General features: G+C 37.1%; 2 protein-coding genes across 7 annotated transcripts in view; one reads left to right on the plus strand and one right to left on the minus strand.

Moving 5' to 3' along the window:
- Window positions 1–25967, minus strand: part of Prosap (SH3 and multiple ankyrin repeat domains prosap) — a 55690-nt gene that overhangs the window by 29373 nt on the left and 350 nt on the right. For 2 of the 4 annotated variants that reach the window (XM_065302535.1, XM_065302536.1), the window contains exon 2: window positions 8356–8427. The exons of 1 other annotated variant lie outside the window; for it this stretch is intronic. The gene's annotated coding sequence lies outside the window, so the exon portion shown is untranslated. Of the gene's footprint in view, window positions 1–5595; window positions 6072–8355; window positions 8428–25967 lie in introns of those variants that run through there. One more of the 4 variants, XM_065302537.1, reaches the window with a different exon arrangement.
- Window positions 6500–8350, plus strand: LOC135791940 (uncharacterized). Of its 3 annotated transcripts, none has more exons than XM_065302544.1 (3): window positions 6500–6665; window positions 6819–7808; window positions 7902–8350. In XM_065302544.1, exons 1-3 carry the CDS (start codon window positions 6579–6581, stop codon window positions 7917–7919), a joined length of 1095 nt encoding a protein of 364 aa, XP_065158616.1. In that variant the 5' UTR covers window positions 6500–6578; the 3' UTR covers window positions 7920–8350. The 3 variants fall into 3 exon arrangements, with proteins under 3 accessions (XP_065158616.1, XP_065158614.1, XP_065158615.1); XM_065302542.1 differs by having other exon boundaries at window positions 6573–6665; window positions 7864–8350; XM_065302543.1 differs by having other exon boundaries at window positions 6580–6778; window positions 6835–7808; window positions 7864–8350.

Below are 25967 nucleotides of genomic sequence, written 5' to 3' on the forward strand. Positions count from 1 at the left end.
ATGAAGAGCGTGCAAAGGAAAACATACCTCCAAACACAAAACGTGTCCCAACAAATGAATGCGTGAATATGCAGCAATGGCAAATGATTCCACAAACTTCAATTACTTTAACACTACAATTACCATTCGAATGGTTCCCCCACGTGCCAAAGGCGGAACACGGTGGCGTATTATAACCTAACCTATAACGCTCCATAACTCTTCATTAAATCCCGCCGCCCCTCTTTGTTTACGCTCGAGCCATTAAATGCGCGAGGGTTCCGCCGATTCGCTAGCCTTGATCTGTTTAGGAAATAATTAATTAAAAGCAACATGCCCGTTGTGTAGCGAGCTTTTCATTTTCCTATTTTCTTCCAAGGGTGGAGTACACCTCCATTGGTCTCGTGTTACACATTTTACGAAAGCTCCAGGGGATCCGGATCAGGACGATATTAAAATATAAAAATGAAAAAAAAATGCAGGAAATCCTACGAAATTCACGAGAAAAAAACACAATAGACATAATATAAAGTCAGAGAAAATATTAAATATTAAAGAAAAAATATTTTCATATTTCACCTGAGATAACAAGATTTTTATGGTACAAAGTGAAGTTAATTAAATTCACTAATTTTTTCGTCCAGAATTTCTACGAGAAAACAAATGTGAAGAAGACGTATGATCGCTCACGCAGAAAAAAAAGTAACGCAAATTGAAAGCGTCAAGTGGATTATAAATGAACAAAATATACAAGGTGTTTAATAAATTGCTCCAACTTAAACAATTTATTATCCTTCTAATAATAAAATTTAATGAAAAATAAAAACTTTATGTCCTCCTACACTATCCGCAACCGACCACTTAATATTTGTCATAAAGTTTTGCGATGAAAAGCTCACGGCTCCCGAAATGTGAAACAACTTGCTTCGTAAATTTATCATCCTACGTTTGCAAGACGTCAAAACACCCTGTCTGTGTGTGTGTGTGTGTGTGTTTGTGTAAAGAAAAACTTTGCGCGTACTTTTCTGCACGTCCTGCGGTGAGACTTGGGGTTGGTAAAAAGCGGTGGCGTCTGAAGGTTGTCCTGGCAACGCAACGCGCGTACAACACTGTTGAACTGTGAGAGAAATGCGAGGGATGCGAATTGAGATGTGGAAATTGCTAGACTGCTAGTGGCACAACATTCTAGACGTAGTCATATATAGATGGATCGTAGAATTTAGCAGGCGGGTTAGAAAAGTCCATGCAAGTTCACCCGGCGCCGGTTTGATCGATATGAGAGAGGCTGCTGGCAAAAGGGGATGCATCCCCTTCTTTCTCCCTACCCACATACACATACATAACCTCTCTCGCCTTGTTGGTTTAACTCTATCCACTTAGTATGCATATTTTATCAACTTAACGTTTCAACTTTGTTGATCCAATTATTTTCGGATCAACTTTTCAGTGAAAACAAATTTAATACAATTGTTTTTAGTTGGATTCAGAAAATATCTGAAAAAAAAATGCTCATCGAAGGCGAAAGCTGGCGTAACCAGGGGAGAAACCCACAGCATAAGAAACAGTAACGATGAGAGGCTTGAATTATTCAGACGGCGTTGGCAGCGCGTGTCAGAAACACGTCCTACACTTCGTTCACATTCACATTCGATTTCGACGCTCATCGCAATCGATGCTGTTTGCCACTTACTAAACACACTAGGCAATTATATTGTCAACAATCAAACCGCAGCTTGGATTTTAAGCTTGCCGCAGCTTTTTCTTGGAAAACGTCAATTTTAAAACAAGTTTCTTGTTACATTAAATTGGAAACATGTCAGATTGAACGTGATGAAAATACGCTTTTATTTTTTCGTCTGTTACATGCAGGAAAGTATTCGCGAGAGTGAATTTTGAGTGAAAGTTGTGGGGAAAGAAGACGGCTTCTATCCCCAAAGTTTCCTTCGACGCCCCAGGGCGGATTTGGAGTAAATTCCGGCTTTGCTCGCGAACATGTTTAAAATGTTTCGCGGCTTTCAAGATTCAGAGGATGTGTTGCTAGCATAAACATGCAAACGGAAACTTTTCCAAAGAATATCAAATTGGATATGTATATTTACATGCGGCGCATGTAATGTTCTAATAATACAAGAAATTGCAATACTAATGCAGCGAAACGAACATGTACAACCATAACAGAACTGATAAACCCGTAAAAAAGAGTGGGGGGAGAACTTAGCGAGCTGTGAATGGATAACTGGACGACTCAGGCACGACTGAGCGCGGTGCGCACTGCGCGCTCCCCTTTTATACCTGCGGACTACCCGCAAAAAGTGGAGGGAGAAGTAAGCACACTACGCGCTCGATCCGCATTGAGTGGAGGGGGAAGTACGCCACCATGTAACGCCGCAGGTAAGTATATCCTCTTCTCCATTACGAGCAAAGTCACAAGGGGACCCTACTACATCATAAAATAATTCTTCCTTCACAGGTTTTATTTTTAGAAGAAAAAATATAGAATATAAATTCCGCCGACCGTAGGCACGTGCCACACAACCCCTCACAAAGATTGTTTTCCCTTCTACTAACGATCTCCTGTACAACAACCCAGGTACACACACAGTACATAAAACAAGCAAATATAAAAGCCGCGAATAAAACACAAACACCCTCCGCTTGTGCACAAAAATGTCAAGATAACAAAGCCAACTAAAAAGGTGTTGAAACTAAAACACCGATACATTGTCAGAAAAAAAGCGAGGGTGTGCCAAAAAAGATGCGCCGAAATATAACGCAGGGGTTGTCCAAACACAAGAAAAATAAGCAAGGAAACATAAAATTAGGGTGAAAGTGAAATGCATCCACGTGTACTCTCACAGCTCCCCTAAATGTAGGAACCACAGTGACATTGAAAAACCTACGATATCAGGAAACGGCCGATGATAGGTATTGATCGTTATTGTGTTGATAGATATCATAGAGGGGTCGGTTTAGATAGGTAAAAGTTAGATAAATGTAAGCGGATATCACTGTTACGAGCGGTGCACCCTTCCCGCATGGCTATTAGGATCACCCTTCAGGATGTTTGAGCGTTCAAAGTTGACCGTTTGACCATTAAACATTGAATACATTCGGGATATCCAAGGAAATAAAATTGAAATATAAGAAATCGATCGAATAATCCATCATTGATAATGCATCTCAAGAAAAGAGGAGAAGAAACTATAAAAATAGAAAAATTGATGTCAATCATTTTACCAACAGTGATAAATCATTTATAAATTTACGAAAATATTCTTAAAATTCATTTTTTTAAATTGATTTTTAAAAAGATCTAGTTTTATCTAGAAATCTAGATCATGATGCAAGAAAATTCCAAGATTAAATCGTGACATAACAATTTATTACAATGGCATTAACCTTGAAAGCTTTCAAAGCTCCACAGATCATTTTCCGTGTAACACAAATTGAAAACGCGAGCGCACGAAGGACGTCACGCATCGAAACGATGAATTAATGCGTAAATAATGCACGAGACGGGCCGAAAACGCATCGCAGCGCGTGTCATACCGTGTACTTTCACTTTCGTGCACGGTGCATTTTCATTTATTACCTGGCTCACATAACGACGTACATTTAAGACGCCACCAAAAGCAGAAGGGCACAGCATCTTCTCCCGCATGAATTTTTATTCAAGATGCACCTATTGAATGCCTAAAATCATCCATCACTTTAAAAGAAAATAAAAATAAAGCTTTAAACTTTTGTAAACTGATAAACACTTTAAAAGGCAATATTTTTACTTTCATTTGATGCATATTTATGATAATCAAGTGCGATTTGCATACCGGGAGACAGTTATGTAAATATTCTCTTCCTCGCGCAGAAAAAGCATGAATTACCTCCAGAAAAGCAGGAAAGTCAAGTACGGCTGTATTGCAACATGTGCGCACCCAAGACTTTGAACTCGAAACCGTGAAACCGCGCGCCAGGTGAAAAAGCGAGCAGAACAAAACAAAGGCGAATGCAAATACAAAAGGAATAAACGCGAGCGCAATGATGATGATGATGATGATACGATGATGACGCCTTTGGATTTTCTTTTCGCTACTTAGTGTCACACTTGTAAAGCGCAAAAACAGCTCATTTCCTGATATAAAACGCATTTCTTTCAATAATTCCCCAGCAAATTTGATTAGATTCTTGCATTTTCTAAGATTTTTTATATTTTTTGTAATTAACACAAGATTTTTATGGAATAAAGTGGAGTTTATGTTACAATCAGTATAGGAATAAAATTCTTATAGGTCTTATTAAATAGTAAAGTGCATACACCTCGGATGGTTACAGTTTATATTAGTAGCCTCTGACCATCCTGCATGAAGTGCATGACTCCTCCATCATCTCCGCGCGCGGTTTTGTACGAGATGCACCGGGCAGATTCCGGCCTTCTGGTCTAGTCGCCGAGGAAATGTTGTTTTTTTCGTTGTTTTTCAACGCGCAGCGTGAAAAACTGATTTTATTTCTTGCAGCACTGTTTTGTAATCGAATACCAAGCCAATGACCCGAGTATTTATCGAAATAATTCAAAACTGACAGCAATATAAGGAATATCCCTACTAATATTATAAATGCGATAGTCCTGATGTTTGTTACACTTTCACGCAAAAACTACTTAACCGATCATCATGAAAATTTGTACACATATTCTTAGTGGTCCCCGAATGGTTATAGGCTACTTTTTATTTAATAAAAAAAATTATTTTTTAAATAAAATAAAGAAATTGTTTAGCCAATAATACCTCTGCATCAGGCTATTTGACTACTTTAACGCCATCTAGCATTCCAGCAATGAAGCTCAAACCTAAGTACTATAGTACCATCACAATGTATTATCACACTGTATTACCGACATCTACGTCAACATCAAATCCAATTGACTACACTATGGAGACTGTACACTATACTTCCATAGACTATACTTTCAGCCATTTTAAACTTCCCGCCATTCTACTTCATTGTTACTTCTTCTGTGACTGCAGACGCGTACGGAATCAACTTCGATATTTTAGATATTCGCGAGCGAAGCCGCGGGTTAAAGCTAGTAATCTATAAGTGAATTGTTAAACCATTTGGTCAAAAATTCCATGATATTATGAAATGCACTGCAGTGATTTAAAATTATGAATCGAGCATTGGACAATTTCCGCAATTTGTTTTCTCAATTAAAAACGTGTTTTCAAAGGTCCACGGCGCTACTAATGTTTGATATTGTATTGCACAAGATTTCGAGTAGGCGTCCCGCACGAAATTAAAATCAAACGCAGTGTCACAAATCAACGTCGCAGACGATAACAATAACCGCGCGCCGCGATGGCGGACGGGAGGAAAACGTAGGTTAAGAGAATATGCGAGCCTCGAAAGGTATAAACAAGAGAGCTAGAGACGCAAGAGGCACTCTGAAGTCCAACGCACAATATAAATGCTTTATGATCGGCGATCGGAGCGGCTCCAACAAATCATATTCGTTATTGATACAAATACGGCCTATAAACGTCTATAACTTATTACAATATATTTTATACGAGATAAAAATATAAATAACAAGCAAAAATTTCTGAAATTTATGAGACTTACGTTGTTTGAGTTAAAATTCCATTTATTTACACCACAAATATGTTTAGTTTAAATTCGTTAATTCCAAGTGCTGTATATATTGATTATTTATAAATTGATTAACAATTAAGCGCGTGTTATGCGCGTAATTCGGCGTGATGATCAAGTAAAAGTAGTAAGACGTGCGCGATGATTATTTCGGTAGATAATATCAAAATTGCGTGAAAATTCACACGAGACCAAGCGGAAAAATGTCTCGACTCGGATGCTGCGTTGCACAATCTACGCCCGGCGATACATTAAGCGAGTTCAACCGCCCCCGCAACAAAATCTCGACCGGCTGCGCGCACTTTCACACGTCTATACAATAATGATGCACCACGCACTCCCATCCGGTGACAACCATCGAAAAGCACCAAGTGAAGATGAAAGATTTGAATAAGAAAAAATAAAACGAAACAATTTTTTAGTGTTTTTCGTTGTTTTTCGAGAGTTTTCTAAGCCGTCGCGTGCGTGCCGGCAACGTAAACACGACTGACGGCCGTATGGCGTGCGCGCACACACCGGGGCCGGCAGAAACACCTTTTTGTAATTCGATCGATTCGTTTGGGGGCCGCCGGCGGTGGCAGTTAGTGTTGGTAGATGTGAGGACGACGCATGCGTCCGCTTCTCGCGACCCCTGCTCGGACTGTTTTGAAAGTTGCCACCGTCTCGCTCGCACGTGAATACATTTTACATGCGGCGGCTGGGGGTTGCTTAGCGACGTGGTGATCAGCCGGCGGGAAAGCAAGGAATGCCACGGCGGGCGGCTAGACCGAAAACGTTTACCATAAATCAACGATAAATCAAGCTGCGATCGCGAGCGAATCACAAAAACAGAAACCTCCTTTTCGTTTTGGGTTTTTCTGATTCCAGCGCATAAATTACACCTCGAAAAATTGAAAAACCGGCGATTAATTAATCAAACTTAATTATCTCGAATTTTTTGAACGTGGGCTTGTGTAATGATTACCATGACAACCACGATGAAGTCAAATAATGTTACAAATGTCATAGGAATCACGTTTATCATGCGCAAATCAACGATCCTCGTGAGTAACATCTTGATGTTATCAGATTAAATTAACAATGTGTGTGTGATTGTGTTGGGTTATTTGAAAACGCTTCAAAATGCATCGAAACGTTGCAGTTTTATCAGTTTCCAGTAAGTATGTTGAAATACTGAAATAATTTTGATATTTAAGGTCTTTTTCTGGATAGTTATCAATGGATTTTGCATTTTCCTCCTCTGTATGCGTTTGTGGCGCATTGAAAGAGCCGAAATTTTAACGCCGGCAACAAGCGTCTCGATTGCATTGATCGCCAAAATTCTCTACAACCTGCTGAGCGATAAAGGTCGCCTCACTGTCGACTGCTTTTGGAATACGTCACTCTTAATCGTCTACGCTTTTTTCATCCATGCCGCCGACCATCATGACCTCATCACCCGTTACAGATCAGCACAACCCACTCCACATTATATTTTCATGCAGAATTCAACGTCTGCTCCTCGGATTGAGTATCCATGGACGGAATACAAGTTCATTGTTTCTTCCATATTACTTATGTTGGTCATTTACAACCCTTTTAATTGCCCACAACCCAAAACAACGTCAAAAGCCAAAATTGATCATGAGATGTTGAATAAATATCGGAGAATCATTAAACTGAAACAACAACAACAACAGGAGGAAGGCAGAAATTTATTAGTTTTGGACCCAACGAGGGTTAGGTCATCGTCTCAGAGGAAAACAAAATCGCATCTGACTCATTCAAAATACAAGTCTAAAAAAACCCCTGCTTGTTCAAAAGTGCAAGAGACGAAGAGCAATTGCAAGCATGGTGATGAAGATACAAATTGCAAAGATGATGTTAATGTTAATGTGGGCAGTTTCCTTGCAAAAATAGACGGGACTGGGGACAGTACGTTTTTCCCCAAAACACTTCGACCTTTTGACCTTCGCACAATAAAAACCCAAACAAATAGCGATCTAGCCACGATAACATCAAGCATATCCAAAGGTATCCAATGCGTGAGACGTCAACCACCAAAGTCCAAAAAGGCCCTTGTTTCTAGACCAGCCGGTTCCTCTTTGGATTACTTATTTTGTAATAGTGATAAGTCTACTAACACCAACATCAACCCGGTAGCTCCTTGTCATTATCCCAAAAAGGTCAAAACCAAAACGAAGAGTGTAAGTAATAGCAATTACTTAAATTTACATATTCAGATATTCAATACAATTACAGACTGATCCCCTCCCTTCTTCAACTTATTCCAAACCCAGATTCAAGGCAAAATGTAAAGATTGTGTAAAAGATGCTCATCAAACAATAATGGCGTATAAGAATTTAAAGAAAGATATTCGAATATATCTGAATCCATCTTTGGAAACAAATGAGCATGAGCATACCCCCTCCAAGATTCCGAAACCTTTTAAGCTGCAACCTCAAGCGAAAAGCTCCGAAATCTTCAATTTAGATGACCTGATCAACGCAAAATATAGAACCGGTCCTGATTTTACCCGGTCTCCAAGAGGACAAAGTCTAGATGTTATCCCAACGAAAGATAATCAAACCTTGAATGTGCTCTACATTACCGACAGAATGCTTAACTCTGTTGGCTTCAATCGTAGTAGCGAATCTTACGACTATTCACGTGATGGAAGCAGTAGACAATCTCGAAATTAACAGTATATTCATATGATTTATAAATTAATAAATTTATTGTTGTTAACTAACCTTTATTCACTGGCACCAAGAGAAAAATATTGTAGACTGCCTGGGACACTGATATTCCAAGTGAAGATAATCCTGAAACAGAAACTTGAATTAAACAGCAGCGAGCAGCGAGTGTTTAAATCATTTCGAGTGTGCGTCAACAATTTCAATTCAAATCAAGCCGATTGTAATGAATGAAGAGTCATGAATGAGTGAAATGTATGAATACGCAGAACTCATATCAAAAGCAGGCGCTTTTTGCTCTCTACTTTGAGCTCTTTCACTCGGCGGATGTAAATTTTGACGACGCTGCCACTGTGTAATAATCAAGCGTACTCGGTGAGGGTGCAAGCGGAAAATTTCGAGTGTCTTGACAAGTTTCAAGCAGATTTTAAGGTTCTACACTTTTAAACAAAAAAAAAAAACTTACGAGTAACAACCACTAACGAATTTTTATAATTAGGCAACCCTACATACATTAGTACGGTTACAACTCACCAGGTGGCGTAACAAATAAGCGCGAAATTCAAAAATATTCTCGTTAAATGTAATTATTTCGATATAAGAATGATAATGCTAATAGTGTTTCCTAATTAAAAAGCAATAATTCAAGAAAACAGTTAAATACTTGTGAGAGCGGTAAAATATGATGAATGCATGCAAGTGCATTTAATTAAAAAAAGCGATTATAACCGCGCTGCTCCACTGCTGCGAGGAATCATGGCTAAATAAACGGATAATAAATAATTTCTCTTAATTAATTCTGCACCTAATGCGGAACAAAGAAATCTCCAGTGTATCATCTTGATGTAATGAGAGTTCGTTTTTGTAGAAATGCAGCGCTTCTTCTCGCCTCATAACGTCTTGTTTAAAGACGCCTGATTGTTTTATAGTCTCATGCGCGCACGCCGAGCGTTTTATAACATTTTACATCGCAAGTAATTGCGGGCGGCCGCCGTGTTAGTTTTAGCGGTTCTGGCCGCGATATTATTATATTATATATCGGTGCGAGCCGCGAGAGATAATTATAAAACGCTTTCGTAAGCACTCTGCCATCGTGTGTGCTGGATGCATTAGAATAATGCGCCTCTTCTCGCGTTATTACAGTGTTTATTATATTATATTAGATTAGATTAAATTATGTTATAACTATAACTCATGATAGTCTCAGCACGTTTCGTAAGCCGTAATAAAGTTGAACTCAAATAAAAGAAATTCAAGATAAAATGAGGTAAGACGCTTTGAAAAGAAAATAAAACAATAACCAATTGGAATATTAATCTCGAGAATATTAATTACACTCATTATATGCAAAAATATGACGTAATGCAGTAAGAAATAAAGCAATTAATCGATGTTTTTAATATCTTAACAAATAACTACTATTATGCAGCGTGTGCCCTTAGGAGATTATTCAGTTAATGTCCCAATTTCGAAAGTGTAGTGCCACCGCAAACAAAAGCAATTTAAATACGCGGCTAATAGATAATTTTCACATCTGAGCGTCGAATAAAAAGCCATCGGATATTGAATGGAATATTGTGTGTGCCGTTATGCAACTGCTTATTATATTACAGCACGTGTGTGAGTGGAAAAAAGAGTTTTACACGTAAAAAAGTACATTGGTGCTCCGCCTACATGGGATCACGCGCATGCGCAACTATCTAAATGATAGTACTTACTAATAGGCAACCAATAATGCCTAATAAATAAGAGAAAATGAGATGCTTGCTTACATGCATATTATTACCAGCAAGATATTAGATCTAACATGCCACATAATACCCGATAATAACAACCGTGGTGTGTTTAGTTAACTAAACGCCAGACACTAACTAACCGAATGCATCACGGCGCGCGCGCAAGACAAAATGTGGGCAGATCTCTCGCGCAAGAGAACACTTATTGTATAAATGCTCGCATGCACCAGCGGCCACAGACTCACAAACACACACAGAAACATTCATTGGAGAATATAATATCTACCTATATGAATATAAGAAATTAACTTTCGATTAATTAATTACAGGTTAGCGGCGCACCACAACAACTCGTGCCTAAATATTCATTGAATCATTCTATTATTCTAATCGAAGAAATTCGAGATTTTATGATTGGATTCTGCATTTCAAAGCGCGTGCGCACCGACCGCGTGATTTTAATGACCGGTAATAAATAAATTGATAAAAATTAAAGCCGCCGGGAAAATATTAGTATCTCTTCAGGTCTCTGCAGCGATTTATCGATTTCTACTCGCGCACACAATACGATATACATGAATAAATTGCTTGTTAATTGCTAAATGACACGCGCACATGCAATCAATATTATTGTGATGACCTGCATTTAATAATAATCGCTGTAAATCAGTAATCAAACGTTTAAATTGAATTTTAATGCTGCACATATGCTCCGGTGCTCCGCCCACTTGACACTACGGTATTGGTTAGGTTAATCTCGCGCATGCGCAGCAAAAAAAAAAAGCAGAAAAAAATCAAAACTTGATCCAGAACGTGCAATACGTGACTTTTTCATTGTTTTTTCTTTGTGATACAAACACGGTGGGCACTTCTCTTGCCACCTCATCGGTATTCCAGACATGTATTGTACATTTACTTCGGAGCTCGCTCGAGGTAAATACACGAAACACGAGAAGAGACACATCTAGTGCATCGCGAACGCATCTAACTCGTGCCGATACCTACACCACACAGTGTAGGGAATAAAAGGTAAAATGGTAGTAGGTACCTAACGAGTCACTGCTCGCCGGGTTCCAGTTTCGGTGCGCGGCGATGACGACGACGCCGAGCCGAAGCCGCGAGGCGATCTGTGAATTCTTGTACGGGAGAACCGTTACTCCAGCAGCGGCGTGTGCGCTTGCACCCGAAAGCCAAAAGGTGTGTTCGAATCGAGGAAATCACATCAATTGAATTCCGTTGAAAATTTGTCCACGCGCTTCGTTTCGAAATGTTATTGGTGAATGGAAATTAGAGAAATTCAACATGCGGGCTGCTTTTTTTCGTGTGTCTGTACTGATAATTAATGAAGCGTGCTTTGTTTCACGTGCGCATTATTAGCGATAATCGCCAATTTCTGTGATTATCATTGAACTAGTTTCTCTTCACCGAAACCAAACCCATAATATTATTATACAAACAATAACTGTCTAATAGGTAAAAAATAGTAACCAGCACTTTCTTTTGTTATCAATGTGGTTTAATCACTTTCTATATTTAATACTCAAGCAATTTAACACTTTTTACAACCAATACGAGGTAAATATTGTTTTATTTTAGCATTTTATCGAATAATAAACAATTATTTATTAAAACCGAAAGTTTTAACGAGTTTCCAACATCGGAAAGTCGTCCAATTGGATAAAAACTTTTAACTGAACTTTTAAATTGATAAAATCCGCAGATTTTAAAAGTAAATCAATTTATAACTATTCCTCTGCTTGGATTTCCAACCTGAATGAACTTTGAAACTTTACGATGCGAAACTAAATCCAACAATATCAATATCACAATCACACTTTTACAATTATTGAAATGAAATACTTATTTCGACAAATCAAGCGTAAAAAAACGCCCGACTCCAATTTAACATGGAAATTCTATCTGCTGAAGCGGACATATGAAATATAATAAGTTACGAGGCCGGTTATGCATACAACGACGGCGAAAAAAACGAAACAATAATTCCGCATTATGCGCAAAAAGTCGACACACACGCGACACGCGAGAAACGAGCTTACGAATAAATTTAAAAGCCAGGTGTGCGATACCAACTTGGCTAACTGTTTTAAGAGCACAGCACGGCAGCAGCTTCAGAGCTCCAGTTCTAATTCCAAATCTAACTGTAACTCAAGTTGTAAGACTACAAAGGAATCAAACTTTGGGCTACAAATCAAATTCACAAAAGAAATCAAATAAATTTCCTTAAATGTCAATCGGTTTAGTTAAAACTAAAACTTATATGGCCTGCAATGTTGGTAACCTACCTTATAAGACGTGTATATTTGGTTGCGGCGATTAAATGACAGTGAAACTTTGGTTATGCATTATTTTGACGTTAATCAGAATAAGGCAGGATAGTGAAATGTTTAATTATTAGTATTAAAATATTATTAAGACAATCAATGATAGAAAACACGCGTGCCGGAATGCAAAACGTGTAAATTTCGATACGGTTAATTGAACTTTCGCTTTCCGACAATTTAAACAGGCCCTCTGAACGTGGAATATGTATATTATTGCATTATATTTATATTAACTATTTATGATTACCTAGTTGTATATTACTTAGATTACTTTCCGTTTTTCTAAGTCATAGCTTCCTCAACAATATACAAAAAATATACAGTGTGTTTAAACATCTAAAAAAATAAAATTTAAATAATTTCTAATAAATGTTTATGATTTTGAAAAATTTTCGTTTTTTTTTTTCTGTACATCATTTGGTATAAGCACACATTAACCAATTATTTATAGCGGAACGCCTCTTGAATTATCGTCCGGCGTGTTTCGGGCATTAATTCCGATTCGATTCTTTGCTCTTTAACTTTTGCTTTTTATTGCCCCGGCGTTTCGAGCGTTCTTTGTGGGCTCTGGCTGGCCGCCCACAGCTCTTCGGCATCTCGCTAACAACGCCGCGCGCGCCGGTAAAGAGCAACAACAATCCACAGAGCCGCGCATTGCGATTATTGTTAAATCACGTTGATAGCGTCGATCATAATTCATGAAATGCAATTATGGACGCGTTATAAATTACCGCCCGACTAGAAATAAATCTAAATGCACGTAAATAAAATATAAACACGCTCATGTATATATGTAGAAATAATTAATTCGTTCGTATACATCCGCTTCATTTTTCCGCCATGAATTATGGACAGAAAAATCAATTTCGTGGCGATTCTGCGTGGGTTTCGCCATGTTTGAGTATTTAAATCGCTGAATTATTCCGTGTCGAATTTATGCTAATTTATTATCCATTATATGTTCGCAGAAAATTATAAACACATTAAATTATTACAAAATAAATACGATAATATAAGTTCTAAACAATCTGTATAGTCAAAAAATTGAAATTGAAAGTGTTAACCATGTTCGAAGTTCGTCGATTACCAAAAAATTAATCCCAAACGTCAAAGTCAAATGTTACCCGTCTCGTCGAGGCGTTAATTCGTTATTCGAATAATTTTCGACAATTTGTAATCGCAACCTATAATGGAGATTTATTTATTGGCATTCATCGACCTTGGATGATCATATATGGCACACAGAAAACTAAAATTTACTAATGTAATATATTCCGATGTTTAAGTGGAGAAGTGCACATTAAAACTTTTATTACAAGCTGAAACTCGTAAAGTCCATGCTGCAATTTTCACCCCAAAGGGATTGCAGATAAATTATTTATTTATTAGCAATAAAATTTTAAAACATCGTGAATTCAAGCTTTGTCTTGGGAATTTCGAGATGTGTGTGTGTTGTATTGTTGTCTACGCATTAATCTTCGCATTAGTATAATTCCACGAGCATTAAGAGCGTATAATTTTGCAATTTTCGAGCCGTCGGTGTCGGATGATGCTCGACTTTGATTAGTGGTGTTGTTGACTTGCGAACATGTTCAATCTGTTGTATCTTATACAAAGGAATATCTTTTATTGCTTTTGTTGGCCAAAAACACACGGAAAAAAAACTAAAGAACACGATCACAACCGAACATTATGTTTTTTTGATATTTAAATATTTCGGGGAGATTTATGGACCAAGACTTGTGGAAAGATGTTATTAGTATTTTCGAAAGATTTATTTGCACCATATTTACGTGGAATCGTGTTAAATACCAGCGAATATCATCAATTTTATTTTTTAAACATAAAAAAGTATCGAAAAGTAATTATTTTATCTTTTATTTCATTAGGTATCAATTTTAAATAAAAAAACTGTTTCATTAAAGAATTTAATGTTAAATGTCAATAGGTTTATTTAAAACTAAAACTCATATGGGCTGCAATGTTGGTAATCTACCTAATAAAACATGTATATTTGGTTGCGGCGATTAAATGACTGTTAAACTTTGATTATGCTTTATATTGACGTTAACCAGAATAAGGCAGGATAGTATAACGTTTAATTATTGGTATTAAAATATTATTAAGACAATCAATAAAAGAAAACACGCGTGCCGGAATGCAAAACGTGAAAATCGCGAAACGCTTAAAAAATTTCATTTTTCGACAATTTAAACAGGCCTCCTGAATGTAAAATCCCTACTAATATTATAAATGCGAAAGTCCTGATGTTTGTTACACTTTCACGCAAAAACTACTTAACCGATCATCATGAAAATTTGTACACATATTCTTAGTGGTCCCCGAATGGTTATAGGCTACTTTTTATTTAATAAAAAAAAATTATTTTTTAAATAAAATAAAGAAATTGTTTAGTCAATAATACCTCTGCATCTGGCTATTTGACTACTTTAACGCCATCTAGCATTCCAGCAATGAAGCTCAAACCTAAGTACTATAGTACCATCACACTGTATTACCGACAGCTACGTCAACATCAAATCCAATTGACTACACTATGGAGACTGTACACTATACTTCCATAGACTATACTTTCAGCCATTTTAAACTTCCCGCCCATCTACTTCATTGTTACTTCTTTTGTGACTACAGACGCGTATGGAAACAACTTCATTGATTTCTAATATTTATTTGATGGATTCAATGCGAGCGAAGCCGCGGGATAAAGCTAGTTACGTATAAATTTTAAATTAAAAAAAAACTGTTATATTAAAGAATTAAATGTTAAATGTCAATAGGTTTATTTGAAACTAAAATTCATATGGGCAGCGATGTCTACCTAATAAAACGTGTATTTTTTGTTGCGGCGATTAAATGACAGTAAAACTTTGGTTATGCATTATTTTGACGTTAATCAGAATAAGGCAGGATAGTGTAATGTTTAATTATTAGTATTAAACCGATATTAAGACAATCAATAAAAGAAAACACGCGTGTCGGAATACAAAACGTGAAAATCGCTAAACGCTTAAAAATTTTCATTTTTCGACAATTTAAACAGGCCTCCTGAATGTAAAATATTTATATTTATTATTACATATTTTATAAACATAATAAAAGCATCTAAAACTAATTATTTTATCTAGTATTTCATTACCTATCAATTTTAACTAGATAAACTGCCTGTTCATTAGTGAAATACGTTTAAAGTCTTAAAGCAACGCTCGAAAATGACTAATTAAAGCAAGTTACCAACTGATATACAAGCTCGACTTTTATAGCGCACTTAATTTCATATTTCATCGATATTCGCATAAACATTGTGAAACATGCGCCTGGGCCAAAAACTCGTTTATGCTATTCTATGCACGCCTGAATTTTGTCTTACAGATTAATATCCTTTGAGTTTAACCATAACGAGAGTTGAGCAACCGAGCGAAATATAAATGTGTAATAAGCACGGTTTTGATCTATTTTAATTGCTGCTAATAAACAAATTGACATAAATTCAACCCGAGTCGATTTGTTTATGTTGTGAGAACGTAATTTACTTTCATTCGACGTGTAATAAAACCAAAACTAGGAAATTCAACTTAAATTATTTTGACGTTGGAAGAAAAATAAGTAAAAAATCCGATGACAAAAGTTTATCTTATGGTATCATGAGTAATGGCATTATTGGCATGCTCAGCTCCGAGTATGGTGCGCTCTCGCTTCGGCTCTTGCGCTTAATTAATTAATTACAAATCGCGGACGACGTGCCGTGTCGCGCCGGATTACGTGATGCGCGTGTCGCAACGATTTATGCGTCCATATGCCCGGCTTGTCTCACACGACGTTTTAGTCGCATTATCGACGCGCGATGACCATTAAACGCTTTTCAACTTGTTATCAATGGCTGGCCGTGTGTGATCGCCATCGAACTCCCAATTTGTTGCGTTTTTCTCGCACGTTCTCAGCGGGTATTACGTGCTGCGAATTGGAAACACCACACGGTTTGCACGAAAATGCGAAATGCTTGTTTGGAGTGATGACACGTTGATAAATTTGGTAACGTGCAATGCCACAACTTTAAACTAGTTACAGCGAGTGATTTTACTGGTGCTGAGCGTTTGAAGAGCTTTGGACGATTTAAAAACGCAATTTGTAACACAAGCATATTTCGATTGCAAATATCTCGTAAACTAAAAACGATAGCAACCAACGGATCAAAGCATATGAAAGTGAGGAAAATTCTCTATAAGACAAAATATTAACATATATAAATTTAGCGGGGTAAAGATTCAGAAATCGTGATTAAGGGTGCTAATTAGACCATTTTTTCGTTTTTGTCAGTTTTTTTAATTGCGAATATCTCGTAAACTAAACGTGGTAGAACCTAACGGTTTGAAGATTATGAAAGTTGGGAAAATTCTCTACAAGACAAAATATTAACATGAATAAATTTCGCGGGGTTAAAGTACGGAAATCGTGATTAAAATTACTAATTTTTGAACTTCTTTTGTTTTTTCAGTTTTTTCAATTGCAATTATTTCGCAAACTAAAACCGACAGAGAGGAACGCATTGGAGATTCTTAATCTAGAAGAAATTCTCTACAAGAAAAGAATCTATCAAAATATAATTTTTCGTTGCAAAAGGGTTAAAATTTTAAAAATAAATTTAAAAAATTCACATCCTTCAAAATCAAAGCCATAAAAATTAATATCCAGGAAATTAAACGCACAACTAAAATTTAACAATTTCGGTTATTATTTTATTATTTTATCAACCTAATACTAATTTAATATGCAGTAATAATGAACACCTCCTTGTTAAAAATCAACATCTTGCCTAATCAGGCAACATAACAATCCATTAAAAATGAAATCGAAATTAAAAATTAAAATAGCACGTCGCCAATAAAATCTAAACCGATAAATAATAAATATCAATAAAAAATACAACAACAATATAGAGTGTCTTCAAAACTAACTCCAATAAACACTTGAAAGTGAATCTAAATTAATTTGAGAACATTTAGTATCATGTCGACGAATTTATTTTAATATCCGATTAATAAATGAATAAAAACTCGTGGTCACAATGAAGGAACGCAACGCAATAAAAGCGATCTCTGACGTTACAACAAGAACCATAAATAAACGTTGTGATGGATTGACTACCAGTGTTTTTCAATGCCGCGTTAATTAAATAACACCTTGAAAGCGATATTCGGCGTGTGTGTGATGCAAGTACCACTCAAATTCAATTGCGCTGAAAAAGTGAATAAAAACACCCAAACTGCGATTAAATCTGATCAAATCAAGCATGTTTTGATTCTAATTGGATGCAGCATGCAATTGAATCAAATCTGATTATGATTTTATCTGTTATAACATCAAAATGTTGACATAAAAGTTGCATCATGATGCGGGATTAAATTTTGCATTTCTAAGCATTTTTTAAAACATAACGATCTATAAAATTGGACGTGTTGTGTAATTTTCCAAATTGGCTGATGATTCCAACTATAATCTACAAATCTAGATGGATTTAGTTGTTACATAATTTTTGCAAACGTCTAGTTATTGTTTTAACTTCTAAATTAAATGAATTGATACTGCGTGAGGTCGGCCAAATTGAGCAGAAGAAAAAGTTGTGTGGGCGATTAATTTCAATGAAATGTCTAATTTGTTGCAATAATAAAACGTTTAATTTAGTTAAATGTTAATTCTGATAAAAATCTACATTTTTGTGTTTAGATTTGTTTAAAGATCGAGAGATAGAAAAAAAACGCTAAACAAGTGTTTGATTCGAGAATAAAAGGAAGTGTGAATGCAATTTGACATTTGCATCAACATTGTAGCAACTATAAACTCACAACCTGTGCCTGCAATCAATTCCTTCATCATCTCACATGCAGGCCACATAAAAAGTTGTATACTAAAAATCGAAAGATACCTGCACAGATCGCAAAGGAATATAAATGTGCAGAAATCTTAACTATACATATACCAAATGTTAAAAAAATATCACCAAATACTAAATCAACTTAATATAAACAAAAAAATATTATTCTGCAAAATTTACAGTTTTTATTTAATAATTTGCGGATTTATAGAAGAATAAATGAATTTCTGAATTGATTAGAATGTTCTTGTGCGGATTAATTTGTTACGCATTGTAGAACGACTCAAGCGAAGCGAAATAAGAAGAAAATGCGAAAATATAAAATCCGAATGCGTTAAAAAGTTTAACAACGTGTAACATAAACGTTTTATTAACTCGTCGTCCTTCCATGTTCCTCGTTCGGTTTCTGATCGCTAGCTTCATCAGTTTCGAGCTCTGGGGCTTTTCGCAAACGCTCAAATTCTCCGCAGCGGTTTACGTTTCAAAGAGTAGAGGTACACTTCGTAAAATTATTAATAAATAATGCAGATAATGGGCTGGAAAAGAGGAGAATTAAAACGTAACGAACGCCCAAGGAAGCCCAAGAAAACCGAGGTCATTTCAAACAATTAAATAATAATTAAAATTAAAAATCGCGTTTTTTCTGCAAATTTTGAATGAAAATAAAATCAATATTTTCAAAATACGATTGTAGCCAACGCATGAGTTGACTCTGACTCCTTCGTGTGCTAGGTAAGTAAGGTAAGTAGTTCTGCGCCATGTGGCTGGGCGATTGGCATTGCCATTCAATTTGAAAACTCTTGTCTTGTCTTCTGACACAGACGGCCGGAGACGCGGATGGCGCGACTCGCGTGTAATACGTAACGTAACGACGTCTCCACCGACGTGATTCGCAATATTATGGTCTTGAGCGATATAAGTTGACATTAAAATCGTCCTACGGAGTTAGCTCCACGCAGCGCAGTCCACTTTCGATTTATATACTACCGATTCTAAACGCCATTATAAGATATACGCATACTGATATAGCATCAAATGCAAAACGTGCAAAACACTTGCAGCGTCACCGAGAGTAAGCTGGTGGACAACATCTTTATGTCGAACGGCGAGGATGGATTTTTCACCGGTGAGGACGACACAACACGCACGCGAAAGTGATATTGAAATATCTGGCGAGCGCGTAAATTTCGCACGGTAATGGTTGTCAATATATTTGCATCAATGATATTTTATGCGTGTATTATTTATGTGTGCGCTAGATGTAATGCAATGTAATGTAATGTATGCAAGTGGACTAAGGTGCTTTTGAGCAAATCAGTCGATGAGAGGCGAGCGCAGTTAAATCGAGAGTGCTTTCGATTTCGTTCGAAATCCTCACACGACACACATCCACGGATAAATCTTACTTTTATTACCTAACATTGCATCAATTTACGCTGAATATTAAAAGTTTTAAACGCCATCTACGAGTGAATTCAGAACTAAAAAAATATTCCGCAACCAACAAAACACAAGCGATAAACATCATGCAGTAATAAAAAGAAACAATTATAATTGTAGTGTTGATGTACAGCAGTGGATTTATTAACGAAGGCGACACCCATTTTTGCCTACTCGATACATAAATATTTTTGCGCCGTGTATCGCCATTACAACCTCTTGTCTTCCAGCAAAAAAAAAAAGAAGAAATGCGTTCTTCCTTCGGTTCGTCCTCCACGCCCGATTATTATATTATGGCGGTGTGCTCGAGCGCTACCAGCATTCGAATCATAAATCTTAATTCGCATATAAACACATAAACACGCATACCTATATTAAACCATTCGAAAAGGCACGCGACGCATCCAGATATAGGTTAGGCTTTCACACAAAACATAAACATAACAATTTGTTTCGGTAAATTCGAATCTATCGCGATAAACATTAAGATAAAACCCAAAATTAATTAATATTTGCATAATTATATGTCGATTTGTATAATTTATACACATAGAAATTTAAAAAAATAATCTCCCACGTTTACATAGATGGCGCTGATGTTAAACATGACTTTTAACAGCTATTTCAAGCCATAAAAAGCTAATTTACGTTACAAAATGTAATTTAATTGTGTAATTCAATTGACAAAACGTCGTTCGTGAGAAAATGCCCGTCCAAAAACTGATTACCAACGACGTTCTCAACTTTAGTAAGTAATTTATCTCCGAGTCATGTCGCTGTTACAACCACCTCCAAGTATCTAATCATTAACCGCATTGACCGCTGGTAAAAATTCGATTGTGAGCATGAAAATGAAATATGAATCGCAGCGCCATGATACCACCGCGGCTGCATCCATCGCTGGCGCGCGTTTTGTGCGCGAATCGACGCCGCACAATGAAACGGTGCATTAAAATTTAATTAATTCCCTCCCAACGTCGGAGAGCGCTGGCTGTTTGTTTGTTGCAGTGTGGTGTTGTTTGTTGTTACGTGTTAGAAGGCTGGCTGGTGTTGGTGTCGATGATGGCGTGCCAGTCGACGTTGCACACTCTCCTCTTTGTTGATTTTAATTAAGTTTAATTTGTTACAGATGCAGTTATGTTGTTAGACGGCTTCGCGCCGGCCAGCGGCGATTGTTTAACGTTGTTCCTGGCCTCCTCCTGATGCTCACGCTGCATTTGCACTCTGTATGTTTTTGTTACATTTGTTGCAATTCGTGCAGGTTTCAATCATGCAATTCCAATGCTTATTATTATCGTGCTGTGTTGTGCAGGTCGTTGAATGTTGAAATTCATGTGTGAGCCCTCTAAGACATACCACTACGTCACATCACACGCATGCATAAGGGTAAAATCGTGGCTGTGAGGTAGTGGCCGGCCTTTTGAAGGTACAATTAGTGCCCAATCACCGAGACAAACATGTTACAAGTTACGAAAACACCAGGAATACAATAAAACATGCACAAACATATAAAAAACGAATAAAACATGCAACTAACTACGAATAACATCATTTTAAACAATTTCTATCGATAGTTCAGGCTGAGTTTTAATTTGAACATGCAATAACTCATAACGCCGCTCATTAAATTCACTCGAAGATGTGTTATGATGTAATTTACTCAAACTGCACTCACAGGCTTAGAAACTTCAAGAAGCAAACTACATAAGTGCGTCAATTACGTAATCCTGATACTCAAGACTCAATACTCAATTTAGTTTTAATTTTCTGCTCGCCGCTGCACTTAAACGCTTATTGGAAATGATTTCCACTGATTTGTAAACTAATTATGTCGTGAACATACTGTATATATGCGTAAAATTACAATGGGTGTTTATTTGCAGCGTTTGCGTTGAAATTCCAACCGCACTATCCGAATATATACTGCTTATACGTAATCTCAAAACGCCCATGAGCGAAGTTCGTCGACTCGAAATAATCCCAGACAATATTATTTTATTGCGAATTATGCGTGCGTGTATCCGTAAATTCGCTTTTACTTCGTCTAATGCGCGTTCCATATGCAAATCTCGAAGATTCTTACAAGTAGTACACGTGTGAATGATGACAAGATGCGGACGCATCGCAAAAATCAAAAGGTCGACGAAAATTTTGAATTTGCGCATGCGCAGCAGTGGATTTCGCAAGTAATTGCTTCGAAAGTGCGAAAAAAGCGTGAAATAATTAATTAATTCTCTAGGAAAAAACACTTAACATTTAACACCTCGCAGTAAAGTTTAAACACGTATAAATCCAATCCAAGGAAACGTTGATGGAAAGAAAAAAAACGACAATGTATTTAATAAAATCGCACTTTGGCCGTTTGCACTTTATGCGCATGAGTTTGCTTGAAATGCCGACCTGTAAATCGCACGTTTCGCAACCCATCAATTCGAATCCAACGTGAAATTTCCAACGAGCGCTATCTGAGCCCCGATTAAAAATCTTAATTTCCTCTCGCGTTACATATTTTCCTTCAACACCGGGGCCCGACCCCGACAGCCAAGACAGAATAGTTTCATGCAAATTCCGAGCGCGATTTTTTTTGCGCGCCGCGCGCGCCGAGAATTTGTTGCAGAAGTTGAATTCGCAATTAGGGCAAACGCTTGTTTGCATTGCGCGCGCCGCGAGATCACGTCAGGTCGGCTGGATAAATGAACGCAAGAGATAAATGAACACGGCCGAGTGGAATTCGTGGGTAGCGAATTCCGAACGCGTTTAGATTCGACTTTTTTTGGTTGTAATCGCTAAACGCGAAGGTAAACCAACCGCGCGCAACTTTAAACTTTTCCTAACCGGCACGAAACGTACAAATAAGAAGCTAATAAACGTGCAATTGTACAAATTACTGCGACAAGACAATAAGTAATTCACAAGAAATTACATCCATTCAAAATTGTCAAATTAAACTTAATATTTTAAGATATTTATAATTTTTTTTAATGAAATTTTCGCACGATTTCAAAATACTTTCGTTTTCGTTACGGAAATTACCAGAAAAGAAGAGTCAACTCATAGAAAAAATATGAATTTAAACATTAGTTGTGTTTCGCATGAACCTGCCCTGTGCGCAAGATAACAATTGAATCGATTCGACTTTCAGACGCGTGTTTTTTGCACAAAACAAGACTCAGCTCGGACTCAACTCCGACTGAGATCTATTAAGATTTGCCAACGTTGCATAATGTAATTATAGTGCCTCGCAATACCAGATTTGTGATTTTCTCTTCGCGGTTTTTTTTTGCTGGTTGAGAAAATCATCGGCTATCTTCCCGTGCAGGTATCATTGTTTTGTTAAAGTGTGAAAAATGCGAACAAACACACGGGACGCTGGTGTGGAGTGGAAAAAAAGGCAACTGCATTGGCTGTATATGTAGATGGTAACAATAGTATGATGCACTTACTCATTACGCGGTGCACATGTGATCGTTTCGCGGCGTTCGCACGATGGCGACGTGAGATTGCGCGACAAGCAATCACGACCGACTTAATGAACTATTGTGATGGGTGTAACTCACCTGAAACGAAAGAAAAATGGAGCATTAATATTTAAATAAACTAGGTGTAAGTACAATCATTCCATCAGTTGATTTATTGAGTGGTTAATTTTTAAATTCGTGAAAATATTTAATAAAATCCAATTCGTAAATTAAATACAATAAAAATAAAAATAAAAAGCGAAAGTAAAAAAATGTATGTTCATTTTTTATTTTTATCTTGTTACTTACGTTTGTTTGTGTGTATTTTTTATTTATTTAACTCGAAAATCGTGATCGCCAAATATGGCAGAAAAACCTCTTCGAACATCTCCGTAATAAAATTCGCCACACTTGAATAAAACAAGTGATCAGAAGTATGAGTAAATCAAGTTAATTCTTTATTGCGTGATTATGCAACCACAAATTCTTATTGCAGTGAGTCATGTTGAATTAAATAAAATCAAAAAATGTAAAAATTATTAAAAGAAAAAATTCCACCAAAACTTGATGATATTGATGGCGGGATAGAATCCAGACCCGAAAATTATTTACAGACGGCTGTGATGTTTGCTCGGGACGTGATTGAGTTGATTCCAAATTGAGTTCAGAGTTCCAGAGCTCGGCTGGCGCAGTCGGTTGAAACAAATGGAAGAATGAGCGCGACGGCAATCGCGAAATTTGAATTGCAAATATGAAAACGAAGGCGTTGTGTGGCCGCCGCGCAGCTGCAGAGAGGGATGGTGGCTGATAGACGAGGCTAGGAAAGATGAAAATATGGGTTGTCGAAACCGCACATTCTGCGGGAGCAAGAACAGGAGCGACAGCACCGCCTAGGTGCCTAGTTTATGAGAGCGCGCGCGCTGCGAAAATAGAACAACTTGATGCCCGACCGTTGATATCGAATGGGTGGAGTATCAATTAAAGCCAAATTAAAGTGCTCAACATATTTACGCGTACAGTGTGTTGCATAAAAACACAAAACACGACACAAAATAGTTTTAAACAAAATCCAAGCTTGATTAAATAATTATAAATCAATTTATTCAAAATTTTACGGTTGGATTTACTGTCGCTTTGATAAATGACCAGCAAAACATAAATTTTCCAGCCGGCTAGTACAACATAAACCCAAGAGTTGATTCCGGAAATTGCCATTTTATGAAGTTAGTTACAAGGGTTGTTAACCCATTTCCAACTCGATTTTCAATTACTAATTAACTACTAAATCCCCTTAAGGGCAACTTCAACCCAATGAAAACAATTTTTCTAATGGAAACATCAATCAATTTCCTTAAACAAACACAAACACGAATTGTTCTCGCGTCCGGCTTAAAACAAACAAACACAAAGCCGCTTTTCAACATCTTGGAGTGTGTTGACGTTGTAAGTTGTAACACCGAGAATTGAATATGAGTAGGTATGTTTAACTGTTTGAGATTAAATAAAACTCGCCTCGAGTGCGATTGTTGTCGTGACGCGATATTTTCTGCCGACTGGACGAAAACCAATCATCCGCATTCAAATAAAGCCATATTTAACTTGAGATTGCAATGTCTTTGGTTACAACGCGTATCTCTCCTAGCAAATGATAAGAACCAACGCGCTAGGAAAGTTAAACATGTGCAGAGGTCGAGAATAAACTCGTAAAATGTTGTAATAGTTTAAAATCTACTGAGTGTGCCGCGATTTTAGCAAAAATGCGAAAAATGAATTTTTATGTTTTATGAAAGTGGCTGTATAGAAACAACGAGAGCGAGAGTTAATAGCATCTCTTAGAAATGCGACTAAGTGAAAAAGAATCGGAATTGTAATAAGCGGCGTGGAGAGACAGACCCCCGAGACGTTTTCGACATTGTGCGGCGCATCTTCGCGGTCTTAAATCTTCCGCGGTTAATACCGTACCACTCGCAGCCATACATAATGGCGAAATGCACATCGCCGAACGTGTAATTTTCGAGTAATTTCCAAGTTTGTTTTTCGATTCGGTTTAATAATTGGCCGTCACGTCACGACGACGCAATGCGCGAAACGCTGAAAAGAATACGCGATCACACAATGAGCAATTGCGAATAGAAGAAATACAGGCGGAGAGGATTCATTCGATGCATGATGCATGGAACGGGCTGAAATAAAAATAACACAACGGCGGGCAACAAGCCGCAGCACACGATAAGAAAAAAGTTAAACTGAAACTAAGAGTACTACAACGGCGCGCAAAAGGTAAAGAAAAGAAAGAACGACGCAATGCTAAATATGAAATTATACACGATGTTACCAATCGGCCTATTAAAACCATTCATCATACCAACAAGCCGCAAGGAAAACAATCACAAAACTAAAATAAATGAAGATTTCTGCAAAATTTCAACGTTTATTCCGTCATTTTCGCAAACACCCGATGAAAAATAAAGCGATAAAATTTCTATGCATGTGTACTGTGAACGTGACTCGAACATAGGTGCATTTAGTCTTTTCATCTCAAGTTATTGTTCCATAATTCTTTTTCTTTGGCTATCGCCCCGACGCCGGCGATGGTGCAACGGCGTGCATAATGTAAGAAGCGCATGTCCGACGAGGTTCGATGTTCGACACGACGATAAATTGAATAATAGTTGAATAATTTATTGTCTTATATTTTATTCGCGCATGGCTCGCAATAAAAATGCATATATGATAAGTGATGCGTTGACTGGCTTCATTTCCATCCATCAAAACAACATTTCAACACAAATCCAGACGAAAT

The sequence above is a fragment of the Atheta coriaria genome, unplaced genomic scaffold (genome assembly GCF_025399875.1).
Source record: "Atheta coriaria isolate IRGN ID8LTWV9N9 unplaced genomic scaffold, Caltech_Dcor_3.1 hic_scaffold_5_pilon, whole genome shotgun sequence".
In the NCBI taxonomy this organism is placed as follows: domain Eukaryota; kingdom Metazoa; phylum Arthropoda; class Insecta; order Coleoptera; family Staphylinidae; genus Dalotia; species Dalotia coriaria.

Excerpts from the sequence above, each read along its gene's own strand:
- LOC135791940 (XM_065302542.1), top strand. The coding sequence starts at position 6,579 with ATGATTACCATGACAACCACGATGAAGTCAAATAATGTTACAAATGTC. Across the intron at positions 6,666-6,818 it reads TGCGCAAATCAACGATCCTC|GTCTTTTTCTGGATAGTTAT; the intron begins GTGAGTAACATC and ends TTGATATTTAAG. Across the intron at positions 7,809-7,863 it reads TCAAAACCAAAACGAAGAGT|ACTGATCCCCTCCCTTCTTC; the intron begins GTAAGTAATAGC and ends ATACAATTACAG.